The sequence below is a fragment of the Elephantulus edwardii genome, unplaced genomic scaffold (assembly GCF_000299155.1).
Source record: "Elephantulus edwardii isolate Elephantulus edwardi_28Jun2011 unplaced genomic scaffold, EleEdw1.0 scaffold00044, whole genome shotgun sequence".
Classification (NCBI taxonomy): domain Eukaryota; kingdom Metazoa; phylum Chordata; class Mammalia; order Macroscelidea; family Macroscelididae; genus Elephantulus; species Elephantulus edwardii.
The window spans coordinates 13,170,282-13,186,657 of NW_006399794.1; the positions used below are offsets into that span (position 1 = coordinate 13,170,282).

The following is a 16,376-nucleotide window of genomic DNA, read 5'->3' on the forward strand; positions in this document are numbered from 1 at the left end:
TATCAGATTTTCTAAACAACTGGAAAATGATGTTTTTAGTCCTTGTTTTGTCAATACTGTAAAGCTTAGTCAAAGGAGTTAAGTTTTTCCTTCCAAGAGCTGGAAAATGTAAAAAGATAGTGCCCTAGTTGTCCCATCAAAGCTTAAAATATACTCGGTAGTCACTAAAAGTTTTATTTGATTTCCAGGTGATCATCGTCTTGCCCTCCTTTTATCCCAGCTGGTGGGCAGCCAGTCCTTCAGGGAGCTGCTCACCATGCAGCTGGCAGATTGGCATCAGCTCCAGGCTGACTGCTTCATCCAGGATGAGAGATTGCGCATTTTTGCCCTGTTGGCTGGAAAACCGGTAAATTATGTTGCTCATGGACTTGCATATGTTATCACATAAATCTAAGACTGCATAAGGTTTACATAAAGTGTTAACTTTGTGAATTGCACTTGATTATGTGCAACTCAAATTTATATTTTAACTTTTAATGGATATCTTTTCAAGTTATAAAGGCAGAATGTGTATATTATAAAACACTAATTATATAGAAATTAAAATGTTGAAATTCCCCATCTCATAAAGATAATAATTATTTATTGCATGTCTTTTCCAGATGCAGTCTTAAATTTATATAAATGTTTATTTAGAAGGGAGTGTGTGTAAAAATGAAATCAGTTATACGTAGTAGTTCTGAAAGTTTACTGTTCATAGTGTCTAGGGAGTCGTACTGCCAACCCAATGGCAAGTAGTTTCAAATACACCAGCCCTTCACTGGGAGAAAGATAGACAGTCTCCTCCTGAGTGATTTTACAGCATCTGAAAACCCACTAGGGGTTCAGATATGAGTTGCTTCCAACTGGACAGCAGTTGAGTTAAAGAGTTGAGTACTCAGGGACATATTTACAAGTCCTACAACTTTTTTCTTTCAGTGACTGCTTCTGTTCCATGTTATAAATTAGTTCAACCCCACAGAAACTTTTTTCAAAAATTTTTCCTGGGGAGCTCTGGTGGCCTAGTGGCAAGGAACTGCAACTACAATCCCAGAGGCGCACGGTTTGAATCCACCAGATGCTCTGCCGGGGAAGGAGGGACAATCTCCTCCTGTACCAGTCAGATCTGATTTGACGGTACACTCACACAAAAATTAAAAAAAAAAAAATTTCCTTGTTGAACATTTTCTTTACCTGACTCAATCGACCCTGCAACACACCCCTTGTTCCAGATTGTCATACATATAATGCCTAATTCTGTATTCCTTTCAGACAGTTCTTCCTCTCATCCATTCTATTGCAGTGTTCATTAGCCACTCTTTTCCCATTCTCTCCCCCAAACATCCCATGTCTATCCTATTTTATAACAGTGTTATGCAGTGTTTATCCTTTTGTGACTGAGGTATTTCACTCAGCATAGTATCCTCCAAGCTCCCCCATATTGTGTAATGTTTTATGAGTTCATTGTTTCTCAGTGCTGCATAGTATTTCGTTATGTGAATGTACCACAGTTTTTCTATCCATTCACTTGTTGATAGGCACTCGAGTTGCTGCCATCTCTTTGCTATTGTGAATAATGCAGCAATAAACCTGAGTGTGGATATTATCTGTTCGAGTCGTGACTCTAGTCCCAGTAGTGGAATTGCTAGGTCAAAAGGTGTTTCTGGGGGGAAAAAAAAAGGTGTTTCTGTTGCCAACTTTTTGAGAAAGCACCAGACCACTTTCCATAGTGGCTGTCCCATTTAATATTCCCACTAACAGTGAATAAGAGTTCCAGTCTCTCCACAAGCTCACCAGCATTTGTTACATGCTGACCTGTTGAATTTTGCTATTGTTGCTGAGGTGAGATGATAGTTGTTTTGAGACCTAGATTTTTTTTTTTTATTATTATTATTCAGTGAAAATTTACAGAGACTTTGGATTTCCATTCATTGATTGTACTTTTCTCCCCTCCCAACCCTCCCCTTTAGTACACTACCCTCTTGGAAAAGTAAAAGTTCTTTCACTGTATTACAATCCTTCCCCCCAGGTCCACTCCACTATGCAGCCTTCGCTCTGGACTCCCGTCATGACAAAAATACCTAATCACATATTCCTTTTAAACAGTTTTCTTCCTCATCTGTTTCAGTGCAGTATACATTATTGAACCCATCTTTCTCAGTCTCCCCCCAGCCCCGATGTCAGTCCTGTTTTACAACAGTGGCACCATGCAGTATTTGTTCTTTTGTGACTGAGATACTTCACTCAACATAATGTCCTCCAGGGTCACCCATTTTGAATAATACTGCATGAGTTTCTTGTTTTTCAATGTAGCGTAGTACTCCATTGTGTGACTATACCACAGCTTCTCTATCCATTCGTTTGTTGATGTGGAGACCTTGATTTTTTTTTTTTAAGTCAAATCTCAAAATATTAATCACCTGTCAGAATTTATGTAGATGCAGTGCCTTTCTGAGGTTAAAGGTTTACAGATTACCAACTGTGAGTAGTGTGAAGTAGTGCTTTGACCTCTCAGTGGCTCTCATCTCTTTCTTCAGATCATTGATTGTTGTGGTGTTTGGTTTTTTAAAAAAATCTAACCTCTCACCTCATATTTGCCATCAAGGGAAGATGTATATTTTATATCTGGATTATTAACACTAGCATCTAAATTATTTAAAATATTACTTGAATTAATGAGTAATTTGCAAACTAAGACAGTATGAACAATAAGTTAAAACTTACATGATGATTTTTGTCTCTTGCAGGTGTGGAAGCTCTCAGAGCAAAAGCAAATCAATGTTTGTTCTCAATTGGATTGGAAACGCTCCTTGGCTGTTCATCTCTGGTATCTGCTTCCACCTACAGCCTCCATCTCCAGAGCACTCAGCATGTATGAAGAAGCATTTCAGGTTTGTGTGTCCAGTAGAGCCATTCAGGTGGAAGTTCTCTCTTTGCGAGTAAAGTTTTATGAAGGAAACCCCAAAATGTCAAATTACATTTCTCAAAATACTCTTTTATTAACTGCCTTTATTAAAAATACTATAAAATTGAAAAGGACCCAAAAAATCTGATGGAAACTTTTTTCTTGCTACCTCTGGAGAAGGCTACTCTTGAATTTTTTTTTTAAATGATGAGATTCCAAAGATGACATTCTCACTGGTATTTTCTTGCCTCAAAATATCAACCCATGCAATTTCAAACACATTTGTTGTATACAGCTGAGTTGGAACTGACCCATAGCTGACCCTCCAGTGGGTTTTCAGAGGCAGTAAATTAAATGGGAAGAAACTTCCCTTCTCCTATGGAGTAGCTGGAGGATTCAGATACCTTTTTATTAATTGTAATGAAAGTTTACAGAGACTTTGGCTTTCCATTCATTCATTGTTGCTCTTTTCTCCTTGTGCACCCCTCCCTCCCAATTTGCTTTTCTCTTTGAAAAGTAAAAGAAACGTTCTTTCTTTGTTATACAGTCCCTCCCCTCCCCTCCACTGTGCAGCCTTCATTCTGGACTCTTGTCATAACAGTAATACCTAATCTATATCCTTTTTAAACAGTTCTCTCCCTCATCTGTTTCTATGCAGTGTACATTATTTATCCTCTCTAAGTCTCCCCTCAACCCTGATGTCAGTCCCGTTTTACAGCAGTGGCATTATGCAGTATTTGTCCTTTTGTGACTGAGATATTTCACTCAGAATAATGTCTTCCAAGGTCACCCATTTTGTACAGTATTTCATGAGTTCCTTGTTTTTCAGTGCAGCATAATATTCCATTGTGTGAATATACCAGAGCTTCTCTATCCATTTGTTTGTTGATGGACGCTTGGGTTGTTTCCAACTCATTGCTATTGTGAACAAAGCCACAGGAAGCATGGGTGTGCATATATCTGCTTGGGTGGCAGTTATGGTTTCTTTAGAGTATATTCCCAGTAGTGGAATTGCTGTGTCAAATGGCATTTCCATTTGCAACTTTTTGTTTGTTTGTTTGTTTTTTATTTTATTATTTTTTTGTGTGCGTGTACCATCAAATCAGATCTGACTGGTACAGGAGGAGATTGTCCCTCCTTCCCCGGCAGAGCATCTGGTGGATTCGAACCGTGCACTTCTGGGATTGTAGTTGCAGCTCCTTACCACTAGGCCACCAGAGCTCCCCTTCCATTTGCAACTTTTTGAGAAACCACCATATATAGCCTTCCACGGTGTTTGCACCATTTTGCACTCCCACCAACAATGGATAAAGGTTCACGTTTCTCTGCAACCTCGCCATCATTTGATGTTTGCTGTTCTGTTAAATTTTGCTATTCTTACTGGGGTGAGATGATACCTCATAGTTGTTTTGATTTACATCTCTCTTAGAGCTAAGGATTTTGAACATTTCTTCATGTGTTTGTTGGCCATCAGAATGTCTTCTTTGGTGAAGTGTCTGTTCATATCCTGTGCCCCTTTTTCTCTCTTTTATTATTATTTTTTTGTGTGCATACCCTCAAATCTGATATGACTGGTACAGGAGGATATTTTCCCTCCTTTTCCAGCAGAGCATCTGGTGGATTTGAACCATGCGCCTCTGGGATTGCAGTGCAGCTTCCTGCCACTAGACCACCAAAGCTCTCTTTGTGTCCATTTTTCAATTGGGTTATTTACCTTTATCTTGTTGTGGTGGCTCTTTATCATTCTTAATACAAATGTCTAGTTAATTAAAATATTGCACTTGAGACAGACTGCACATGTTCCTCATATATGGACATGATTAAGTTCTAAAGACCAAGTCATTATGTGAAAATCCACATTGAAGTAGATGATGAATATCTCAGATCCCCAAATGGAGGAAGAGTGTATCACTTCATAACTGCCAAACCAGAATCAAGGGTTAATCAAATTGACACGTAATCTTAACTATCACAACTGGTGTTGCTCTCACTAGTGCCTTAGCATTCTTTTTGTCAAATTTATATCATTTCAGATCTCTTGTTTATAGGATCACTATGGGTCACATCCCTGGACACAACAGCACTTAACAATAACAATGCATGAAGTGGTCAGATGGTAGTTTTGTTTTGTTTTGTTTTCCCTCTCTGTTGTCATGAATGGGAAATGTTAGGTAATGAGGTAATGATACGTAAAGGGGAACTGTAATGTATTATTTTATCTAACTCTTACCTTCAGAATACCTCTGAGGATGACAGATATGCCTGCTCCCCACTTCCTTCCTACATTGAGGGCTCAGGCTATGTCATAGAAGAGGAGCAAGATTTGCAGAGACCACTTCGAGATGTCTGCTTTCACCTTCTGAAACTCTACAGTGACAGGTAAACCAGAGCTAAGAATTATAGTCAGCTAAGAGTATTTGCCTAAGCATTATAGAACACTTTATACTAAACAACTCAAGGTGAATCAGGGACCTAGCAATAAAACCGAAGACCAAAATTCATCAGAGAAAATCTAGGAAGAACCCTAAGCTTTATAGAGAGAATTCTTTCTTAATCTTTTTCATTTTCATATGGCACCAAATAGCCACATGTCTGTATATATATCATCCTAAGAGCATCAGGTACTTAGTGGAGAGCTCATGGAACTAAAATTAGATTATCATTTCAGATATATGTGGCTAGAGGCTGTTGTACTGATCTAGGCATATTGTAGAACATTTCACTCATCACAGAGTTGGACAGTACTGATCTAGAAAAAATACCCATTTAGTCAAAGAGACATTAGGAAATTGTAGTTGGGGGGCCAGGTTTTAGATGAAAACAACAGTATTGTTCAGAAATCTAAATCCTACACCATTATATCTCATTTTATTATACTTGATTGTATTTCATAGCTACTACCTTTTTTAAAAAAAACACATTGGAAAGTTTGTATTAGCTATGTCAGCCAACTCACTCAGGGCTACTTTTTCTAGCTGCATATGCTAGCTTTGTGTCTGTTTCACTAATCCTCACTATCCTTCACACTTTTTCATACCATAAAAAACCCACTTGCCATCCAGTTGATTCTAACTCGTGGAAGCCATCCATCAGATTTCTGAGGCTATAAATCTTTCTAAGTGGAAACCGCCTCATCTTTCTCCGCTGAAATGGCTAGTAGATTTGAACCATTGGTTTTTCACTTAGCAACCTATAACACAGTATATCATACCACCAAAGTCAAATGTCACAATCATTGCTGTCAAGTTGGAATCAACTCATAGCTGACCCTTCAGCCCATTTTTAAAGAACATATATCACACGAGAGAAGGTTGCTCATTCTCCTATGGATTCAGACTCCCAGAGAGGTGTGGCCTTTTGGCTAGCAATGCAGCTCTCTGCTACCACCATAGCTCTCTGAAACTACACCACCTTTAATAGACTGCAGAATAGTGTAAAATAACTTTTTAAAAAACAAATATGTAAAAATAACTTTTATATACACTGAGAAACCAAAAAGTTTGTGTAACTCACTTTGTTTGATAATACGTTATTGTGGTGGTTTGGAACAAAATTCACAGTATTGCTGAGATACGACTGTACTCTTTTTTTTTTTTTTTTACGACTGTACTCTTATGGTCTGGAAATTGGAAACTAAGAACTACGTGTAAATTGGTCCAGGGCTGTTGAAATCTTTGGGTCCCAGCATAAGAAAAAGAAAAAAACTTGTAGAATCATTTTTAAAACCTAGTGCAGCTAGATTTCTATGTCAAAAATCAGACCACTATAGACAAAATCAGGGATTTCAAACTTGTAATAAGAAATAACCATTGAGAAGACTATTTTGCTGTTGAGGTAAACTGAAAAACAATAAGATTAAGATAACTAGACTTTTAAAATAGTTAAAGTAATAGACAACTGAATGAAGAAATGGAAGAAAGAGAATAGTGAAAATTTCCTGTACCAAGATGGTAAAATATATGTTTACTTAGTGCCAGCAAACATGTTACATCGCATAGCCTCAGAAGAGAAGGCATCTTGTGGATATTTGTTCATATAAACTAAGGGTGAGTTGATACAGCACAGTCTCAGATTTAAGGAAGGCCTACAATGATGCTTTTGTTCTCAAGTGCATTTATTGTCTTCGGAATCTTAGCTATAACATTAGCTATCAGATGCAGGTGGATTGCTAGCTGGAAATGACACATACTTAGTAATTCTCTTGATCTCTGTAGACATTATGACCTCAAACAACTGTTGGAACCTCGAAGCATAACAGCAGATCCCTTGGACTACCGTCTGAGCTGGCATTTGTGGGAGGTGCTGCGGGCTCTTAATTACACCCATCTCTCAGAGCAGTGTGAGGGTGTGCTCCAAGCAAGCTATGCTGGCCAGCTGGAGAGGGAAGGCCTCTGGGAGTGGGCCGTTTTTGTCTTACTGCATATTGCCAACTCAAGGTGAGTGAGAAACCATTGTATTCACAGGGCAGGTCTAACTGGTCAGTTCAGCAAGTAAATATGTAGCATATATTATAGTGAGTTAAGTGATAAGCAAGGTACATCAGTCTTTTATCTCCAAAGTTATTGCAGGGAACTGTAAAAAAGCTCATTGCTCTCGGACTCATGAAAACCAAACATCTGGTTGAAAATCCTAACAGGAGGAGAATGCCCTTCTTTCTTTGGGTTTTTGTTTGTTTTGAGAATTTTTATTATTATTATTATTATTAATTTTAATGAAAATTGACAGAGATTTTGGATTTACATTCATTCATTGTTTCACTTTTCTCCCTGCCCCACCCCCAGTTTGTTCTTCTCTTTGAAAAGTAAAAGAAAAATTCTTTCACTGTTATACAATCCCTCCCCCCAAGTCCACTCCACTATGTAGCCTTTGTTCTGGATTCCTTTCATGACAATAATACCTAATATAATATAATAATACCTAATCACATATCCCTTTTAAACAGTTCTCTCCCTCATCTGTTTCAATGCAGTATACATAATTTATCCCATCTTCATAATGTCCTCAAGGGTCACCCATTTTGAATAGTAGTTCATGAATTCCTTGTTTTTTAGTGCAGCCTAATACTCCACTGTGTGAGTATACCACAACTTCTCTCTCCATTTGTTTTTTGATAGGCACTTAGGTTGTTTCCAACTCTGCTATTGTGAACAAAGCCGTGGTAAACATGAGTGTACATATATCTACCTGGGTGACAGTTAACAGTTTCTTTGGGATATATTCCCAGTAGTAGAATTTCTGGGTCAAATGTTATTTGCACCTTTTTGAGAAAGCGCCATACAGCCTTCCAGAGTGTTTGCACCATTTTATACTCCCACCGACAGTGAATAAGGGTCTAGTTTCTCCACTACCTCGCCAGCATTTATTGTTTGCTGTTCTGTTAAATTTTGCTATTCTTACTGGGGTGAGATGATACCTCATAGTTGCTTTCATCTTTGTTTGTTTTAAAGCTTCTTAACCATGAAAACATTTACCTTCCCTATAAATTAAATCCTTATATCTGTCCTATTCCATGTAACAAATAAATGCTATTTTGATGACTTCTGATTGTTTTATAATTTTTGACATGTTCCACCAAGAGTCACATTCTCCTGTTTGAAAGGTCGTCCCATAGGTCACCCTGAGCTCTTTGGAACAGTCTTTTCTATGAAATGGATTAATTCCACTTTACTCTTTTTCATATAGCATGCGTGAGAAGGCTGTCCGAGAGTTGCTGACCCGACACTGCCAGCTATCAGAGACCCCTGAATCATGGGCTAAGGAGAATTTCCTGACCCAGAAACTGTGTGTTCCTGCTGAGTGGATTCATGAGGCCAAGGCGGTACGAGCGCGCGTGGAGTCTAACAAGCACTTGGAGGCCCTTTATTTATTTAAAGCTGGCCACTGGAACTGCTGCCACAAGCTCATCATCCGACACCTAGCTTCTGGTGAGTGTTTCAGGCTCTGGGGCCTCAGTCTTCCTGAGTCACCCCAAACTCTCCAACATTGAACTCTCATGATAGGCCACAGCTGCTCTGAAAAGACAGTGGTAGACATAAATCATATGTGGAGAAAGCTCTCTAATGCAGAACAACCTTGGCCAAAATGAGTGAGTGAACAGGCAGGGCTGGATAACAATACTGTCAACTTAAAATTTGTCAGGAATATGGCAGATGTGTACCAGTTACATTCAGCTTTTCATATAGGGAAATGTCATTCACCAGCACCAAAAATAGTTGGTTGGAGACTTCCTTAAATGAGATTTTTATATTTTTCCTTTGGAGAGTTTCCACCTATGTACTTACAGCTTTCAAGTCTGACCTGACATTTCCCTTTCTTCCTAGCTTAAATTTCTGCCCTGTTCTATACTTTGAGGAACTGTGTACTGGTGCAGACATAATTTGTAATATTTTCTTTTTTTCAGATGCCATCATTAATGAGAACTATGACTACCTAAAGGGGTTCTTGGAAGACCTGTCACCCCCAGACCGCAGCAGCTTAATTCAGGACTGGGAGACATCTGGACTTGTTTACCTGGACTATATTCGAGTCATTGAAATGCTTCAACAAATCCAGCAGGTACCTGCGCTACCTAGACAAATATCTGGTTTCCCTTTCCTTAGGCCTTAAAGATTCATAGGTTTCATAAGGTCTTAACATCAACTTGAAAAAAAGTCACTGGTCAGAGATCCTACTCTGTAAGAAGGACATTTTGATAATGATAATTTGAGGTCATTTAACAGTTACTGAAACTTAAAGACTTTCATGTTGATTATCAAGTAGTATTTGTCATAGACTTTTCTGACTAAAGCTTTTTCATAATCTCTTGTCCAGCCCTAATCTGTATGAGAAGCTTAGAGATGAGATACACAAATAAAGTCAGAGATTTAGGAAGGGTAATTATTTCACACATTGTTTAGCATTTTTAAAAATTTTAAGAAAAAACTTTATTAAACAAGAGGTTCCCAACGTGTAAAAAAAAAAAAAATTTAGTATAATGGTGGTTTTAGTCTTCCTTAAAATAAATTAAGTCAGTCTCAGTAGTCAGAAGATAGGCTTCCATGGCTTACTGCACAAAGACCAAAAACATAGTGTTCACGCTCCTTAAAGGGGCCCTACATTTCACTGTGTTGTCTTGTTATTATGTACTGTTGAGTCACTTGTGCTCATAGTGACCCTGTATACAGCAGCTCTCTGAACCCTGTTTTATCCTGAGCCAATCTCATTGTCTCTGACATACCTATTCCCATTACTCCAGTCACTATGTCAAGCCATCTCATCCAGGGTGTACCACTCTTACACTGTCCCACCATACTCCCAAGCATGATATCCCTCTCCAAGGACTGGTCCTTTCTTGCAACATGCCCAAAGTATTTCTGATGGAGCTTCAAACTCCTTGCTTCCAAGAAGCAGCATGGTTTCACCCTCTCCAGGATGAACCTTTCTGTTCAGTACTCTCCTCCAGCACCACAACTCAAAGGTTTAGTGGTAAGGAATTAAGTTCCAACCCAAAGATTCAAATCCACAAGCTGCTCTTCAGGAGAAATATGGGCAGTCTCCTATGCAATTTATCGCTTCTGAAAGTCCCATAAAGGGTTAACTTTGGGTCAGTTCTAAATCTGTGGTACACCACCACAACAACAAACATTTCACTCCTAACTCTTACTGCTCTTAACAGCCTTGCCAACCTTGTTTGCTCAAACTAAATTGCTTGCAATACTCCCAACATTCTTACTTCTCTGCCTACGTACTCACAGCAGCAGTCCACTCTTTTAAGATGTAGATTGCTGTCAGCTCTTCTTTTACCTTTTTCTCCAGAAGACCTAATTACACTTTCTTTTTCATTATGAAAACAACTATTGCTTTTTCCCTACTCGAACCAGACCTGCTACCATGAGTCCAGGGAATTTTTTAGTAGGTTCAGTGGTTTGGGAGTATTGATTAAATAAAATCCAGCCACCTTTTTCTTTTAATTTTTTTTGTTGTTTTTTTTGTGTGTGTTTTGCTTTGTTTTGTTTTAGATCCAGCCTTCTTAACAAGTTTTATTAAGAAATACATCAATAATTTAAAAAAAATACTCCATCAATAATTCTTAACCTTTATCATGCTGTAGCTTTTTCTCTTACTCTGATTTGAATGGAAGTTTCCAACTCTTACTGGTTTTTCTTTTCATCATTTAAGCACAGTTTATTTTCTTTCATTATTATGTTTCAACCTCTTGTTGCCTTTCCCACTTATTGTCTGTTACCTATTTTGACTCCTGTCTCCCTCCATTCCCATTCATTTTAACTCTCCAAGAATGATTCTGTGTAAACCATTCTCTTTAGCTTCTTAGAATTGTGGTCTTAGATTTGTCCTTTTGTGACTGACATACAGTATCATTTCCTCTAGATTGATCCCTTTTGTCCAATGTTTGGTGAATTGTTTGTCATTCATTATTAATAGTCCATTGTGTGACTATGCTATAGTGTCTTTAACCGTGGACAGACACTTGATGGACACTTGGCTTGTTTCCAGCTCTTTGCTCTTGTAAATAATGTTGCAGTAAACATGAAGTGCATATATCAGTTCATAATAAGTAACTCTTACTTAAGATATACACCTTCCATTTTCAGCCTTTTTTTCCCCTTTTTTTCTCTTTAGTTGTTTTGTGTGTTTTTTTTAATTTATTAACTTCAATTAAAATTTACAGAGACTTCAGATTTCCATTCATTCATTGTTGCACTTTTCTCTCCTCCCAGCCCTCCCCTTCAGTCTACTACCCTCTTGGAAAAGTAAAAGAAAAATTCTTTCATTGTTTTACAGTCCCTCCCCCCAGGTCCACTCCACTATGCAGCCTTTGCTATGGACTCCTGTCATGACAAAAAAATACCACATCACATATCCCTTTTAAACAGTTTTCTCCCTCATCTGTTTCAGTGCAGTATACAGTATTGAACCCATCTCAGTCTTCCCCCAACCCTGAGGTCAGTCTCGTTTTACAACAGTGGCACCATGCAATATTTGTCCTTTTGTGACTGAGATACTTCACTCAGCATAATGTCCTCCAGGGTCACCCATTTTGAATAATATTGCATGAGTTGCTTGCTTTTCAATGCAGCATAGTATTCCATTGTGCGAATATACCACAGCTTCTCTAGCCATTTGTTTGTTGATGGGCTTAGGTTGTTTCCAACTCCTTGCTATTGTGAACAAAGCTGCCATAAACATGGGTGTGCATATATCTACTTGTATGTCAATTATGGTCCCTTTAGAGTATATTCCCAGTAGTGGAATTGCTGGGTCAAATGGTATCTCTGTTTGCAACTTTTTTAAAAAATAATTTTAATGAACATTTACAGAGAATTTGGATGTTTGCAACTTTTTGAGAAAGCGCCATATAGCCTTCCACAGTGGTTGCACCATTTTACACTCCCATGAACAGTGAATAAGGGTTCCAGTTTCTCCACAACTGCCAGCATTTGTTGCTTGCTGTTCTGTTAAATTTTTTTGTTGTTGTTCTGTTAAATTTTGCTATTCTGACTGGGGTGAGATGTATCTCATAGTTCTTTTGATTTACATCTCTAGGGATTTTGAACATTTCTTCATGTGCTTACTAGCCATCTGAATGTCGTCCTCGGTGAAGTGCCTGTTCATATCCTGTGCCTATTTTCCTGTTGGATTTTTACCTTTATCTTGTTGTGGTGCATTTTCAGCCTTTTAAGGAAGTGACACACTGCTTTCCTTACATTTCCTTACACCATTTTACATCTTACCACCAGCAGTGTATGAGACTTCCAGTCTTTCCACCAGCCAGTATTTGTTTGCTGTCTTGTTGAACTTTACTGTTATCAGAGTGAATGATTTCATTGTTTTGATTTGCATCTTCTTTTTGTTGTTATGTGCCATCGAGTTGCTTGCGACCCATAGCGACCCTAGGTACAACAGCCCTAAACTCTGCTCTGTCCTGTGCCAATCGCACTGTCTCCCATCCCGATTACCCCAGTCACCAAATCAGTCCACCTCCTGAGGGCCTACCCCTCCTGCGCCTGCCCTCCACCCTCCCAAGCATGATGTCCCTCTCCAAGGACCGGTCTCTCTCCTTACAACATGTCCAAAGTATGTCAGATGAAGCCTCAGAATCCTCGCCTCCGAGGAGTAGCCCGGTTTAACCCTCTCCAGGGTGAATCTGTTTGTTTTCTTAGTAGTCCATGATACCCTCAGTACTCTTATCCAGCACCAAAGCTCAAAGGCATCAATTCTCCATCTATCCTCCCTAGTCATTGTCTAACTCTCTGATGCATAACAAGTGATTGCAAAGACCATGGCCTGTACCAGACGTACCTTAGTCTCCAGAGAGACACCATTGCTCTTCAGCATCTGGTAGCATGTTTTTTTCATGTCCTTCTCATTTTATAATTGGGTTGTTAGTGTTTTGTTGAATTGTTGGAGTTTTCTATAAATTTTAGAGCTCAGTTTTTTGTTGGATATGTTATTGCCAAATATTTTAACCTCCTCCTCCACCCCCAAATCTATAGGTTCTCTTTTTATTTTTTTGGAGAAATCTTTTGATGCATGTAAGGATTTCATTTTTAGGAAGTCACAGTCATCTAATTTAACCCCTGTCGATGTGTATTTTCATTTCTGTTTGCTAGTCTTTATACCATAGATTAGGACTCCTACATTAACTTCAGAGTTGTCCTTAATCTTTATTCTTTAAGATTTTATGCTTAGGTCTTTGATCCACAAGAACCTATTTGTAGAAAATTGAAATACGATCCATACCTTATAGGATACACAAAAACTAACTCGAGATGAAACAAGGATCTAGTCATAAAGTCTAAAACTGTAAATATCATTAGAAACTGGCGAGTTTAGGAGCCCTAATCTATGGCATGAATGGGAAGCTTAGAACACTTAAATTGTGCTCCTGCAAAATCCGAGATCAAGAAGCTATTGTCTAGATGGAGAAAGAGAACACTGCATAGTTTAAAATCAAGAAAGGTGTACTTCAGGGATATATCTGTTCTCCACACTGATTCATTCTGTTTCCGGAGCAAATGATTGATGGAAGTTGAAGTCTTAAGAAAAGAAATGTGACTTTAGGATCAGAAAAAGACTCATCAACAAGCTGTGTCATGCAAATAACAAAACCATGCTTGCTGAAAGTGAGGCACGTGTAAAACACTTGCTGCAAAATATCAAGGACGTCAGCCTTTGATATGGATTACATCTCAATATCAAGAAAACAAGTCCTTACCACTTGGCATCATGACAGAAAGAGAAGAGACTTCAATTGTCAATTATTTCATATTGCTTGGATTAACAGTCAGCACTCTTGGTCAGGAGACCAGAAGACGTATTGCATCAACCAAGTCTACTATCAAAGATTTGTTGAAACCCCAGTGTCCATCAATAGAAAAATTAACTGTGGTATATTATGCATCACTAAAAAACTTAACCAAGAATTTGTGAAATATTGCACAAGATGGATGAAACTAGATCAAATTATGCTGAGTGGCGTAAGTCATTCACAGAAGGACAATTATGGTATAAGACTTCTAATATAAAAACCAAAGGAAAGGCTCAGAATCGATCTTGGAAATGAGAATAGAGTTAGTAAATAAGTACTTTGGGTGAAAGGAAATTCATAAGTTTGGTTAGATGAAATTAATGTGATAAAATATTTATGAATGGTTGAATGAAAAGTAAATATAATTTGTAAGCTTTCGCTCAAATAAAAGAAATAAATAGCCTTAATTTAAAAAGCTAGATTTTCAGTGCCATATTAAAACCTGCTTGTCACCTGTGCATAATTGGTGATCTCAGGACTTGTCCATATAACACTCTTTACAGATACATTGTAACAGTGATAAATGATAAAACACCACCTTGTCCTCAGAGACCAGAGTAGATGGCTGGAGTAGGGCACTGCCAGCTTCTTGGTTTCCCTTTCCCCACCTTTTACCATTTTGCTGAGAGAGACTGTGGGTAAAATTGAGGTGATTAGAATTCTTGGCCTAATTAATTTCATTGTGCCTTTGCAGGTGGATTGCTCAGGTTATGAGCTAGAGCGGTTACATACCAAAGTAACCTCACTGTGCAACAGGATAGAGCAGATCCAGTGTTACAATGCCAAGGACCGCCTGGCTCAGTCAGGTAAGCCTTTTTTCTCTCCCCTCATCAAGTGCACCACTTCCATACTCAGTACTCACTCCATTTTTTTTCTCTTTAGATATGGCCAAGCGTATAGCAAACCTGCTGAGAGTTGTACTGAGTCTCCAGCCTGCTCCTGATGCATCTACCGACTCAACACCAGACCCTCAGCGGGTCCCATTGCGTCTGCTGGCTCCCCACATTGGTAGACTCCCCATGCCTGAGGACTATGCCTTAGAAGAACTGCGCAGCCTCACACAGTCCTACCTTCGTGAACTGACTGTTGGGAGCCAATGAGTTTAAGGCTCTTCCACCACACTCACATGCTCATTCACACTCACCAACAGAGGTCCCAGCATTCTTTGGATTGGGCTATGGAATCCATCCTCCGTGTATGCTGCTGCAAGCAGCATCTTCCAGTTGTTCAGGGCTTTTCTTACAAATGAATATAGCATAAGGGCTTCTGGAACCCACAAAAGGAGCCAAGTGTCCTTTTACCATCCTCAAGACCATTCAAAGTTTTTTACCATCCTCAAGACCATTCAAGGTTTTTTCTTCTCCCATTTTTGAAAATGGTGAATAAAGCACCTTTGACAGAATCCCTTAGAGAACCACAGAATCCTTTTTCATGCCTGCCCATTCTGGATTTTATGACTTTTCTTGTCAACCTACCCTAGCTATTTTTTTTTAAGATTCTTCAGAAGGAGTGGGACAAGTAATGGGACAAACATGTTGATCTGGGACTATTCTTCTTACCAAATGAACTAACCACAGACAAAAAAGTAGAGTGTCTCTCTTGCAGGTTGTACTGTAAATGCTGGGCTTGGGATTCAAAAGAGGTTGAACTTTTAGGAAGCAGAGCAGAGACTTCTGCCTCACTTTGTTTATAAGTGAGTATATGCTATGGTGGGATCAACCGTCAAGGCTTGTTTTGTTCTTTTCCCAAAGTATTCCATGTATACCATCCCTTCCTTAATGGTGCAGCAAAGCATTCTGGTATCTGGTTCTTCATCGTCTTGCTAGACTTCCTGTCTAGATTTGCCAAAAGATAAAATCTGGCACATTGGGTAGCTCTCCTTGCCCCTCCCATTCTAGTCCCAAAGCATTTTCTGCCCTCCCAGAAAGTAGAAAAACATCACTAATGCAGGCAAAGGACCTTACTGCTGCCAGCTATGGGAAGCCCAAGATAATGGTCTCTGAGAAAGCTGGTATTGGGGCTGTCACAGGCAACATGGTCACCCTGGGTCTTTATGCATGAAGATTATGTAAAGGTTTTTATTAAATATATATATATAAAAGTATCCATCCCGAAGATGCAGCCAGAGTGCTTCTTGGAGGCAAAGGTGATGCTGCTTCATCTGACATACTTTGGGCATTTTGC

At 38.9% G+C, this 16,376-nt stretch overlaps 1 protein-coding gene across 1 annotated transcript in view; it reads left to right on the forward strand.

Annotated features, from left to right (window-relative positions):
• The window catches only part of NUP98 (nucleoporin 98kDa), a 137,108-nt gene extending 121,816 nt beyond the window's left edge, over positions 1–15,292 (forward strand). Inside the window, exons 26-33 of the mRNA XM_006885718.1 lie at positions 189–346; positions 2,727–2,870; positions 5,121–5,263; positions 7,099–7,320; positions 8,567–8,808; positions 9,285–9,439; positions 14,887–14,998; positions 15,075–15,292. Coding sequence (XP_006885780.1) covers positions 189–346; positions 2,727–2,870; positions 5,121–5,263; positions 7,099–7,320; positions 8,567–8,808; positions 9,285–9,439; positions 14,887–14,998; positions 15,075–15,292 — 1,394 coding nt within the window. The remainder of the gene's footprint in view (positions 1–188; positions 347–2,726; positions 2,871–5,120; positions 5,264–7,098; positions 7,321–8,566; positions 8,809–9,284; positions 9,440–14,886; positions 14,999–15,074) is intronic.
• Positions 15,293–16,376: the final 1,084 nt, after the last annotated feature.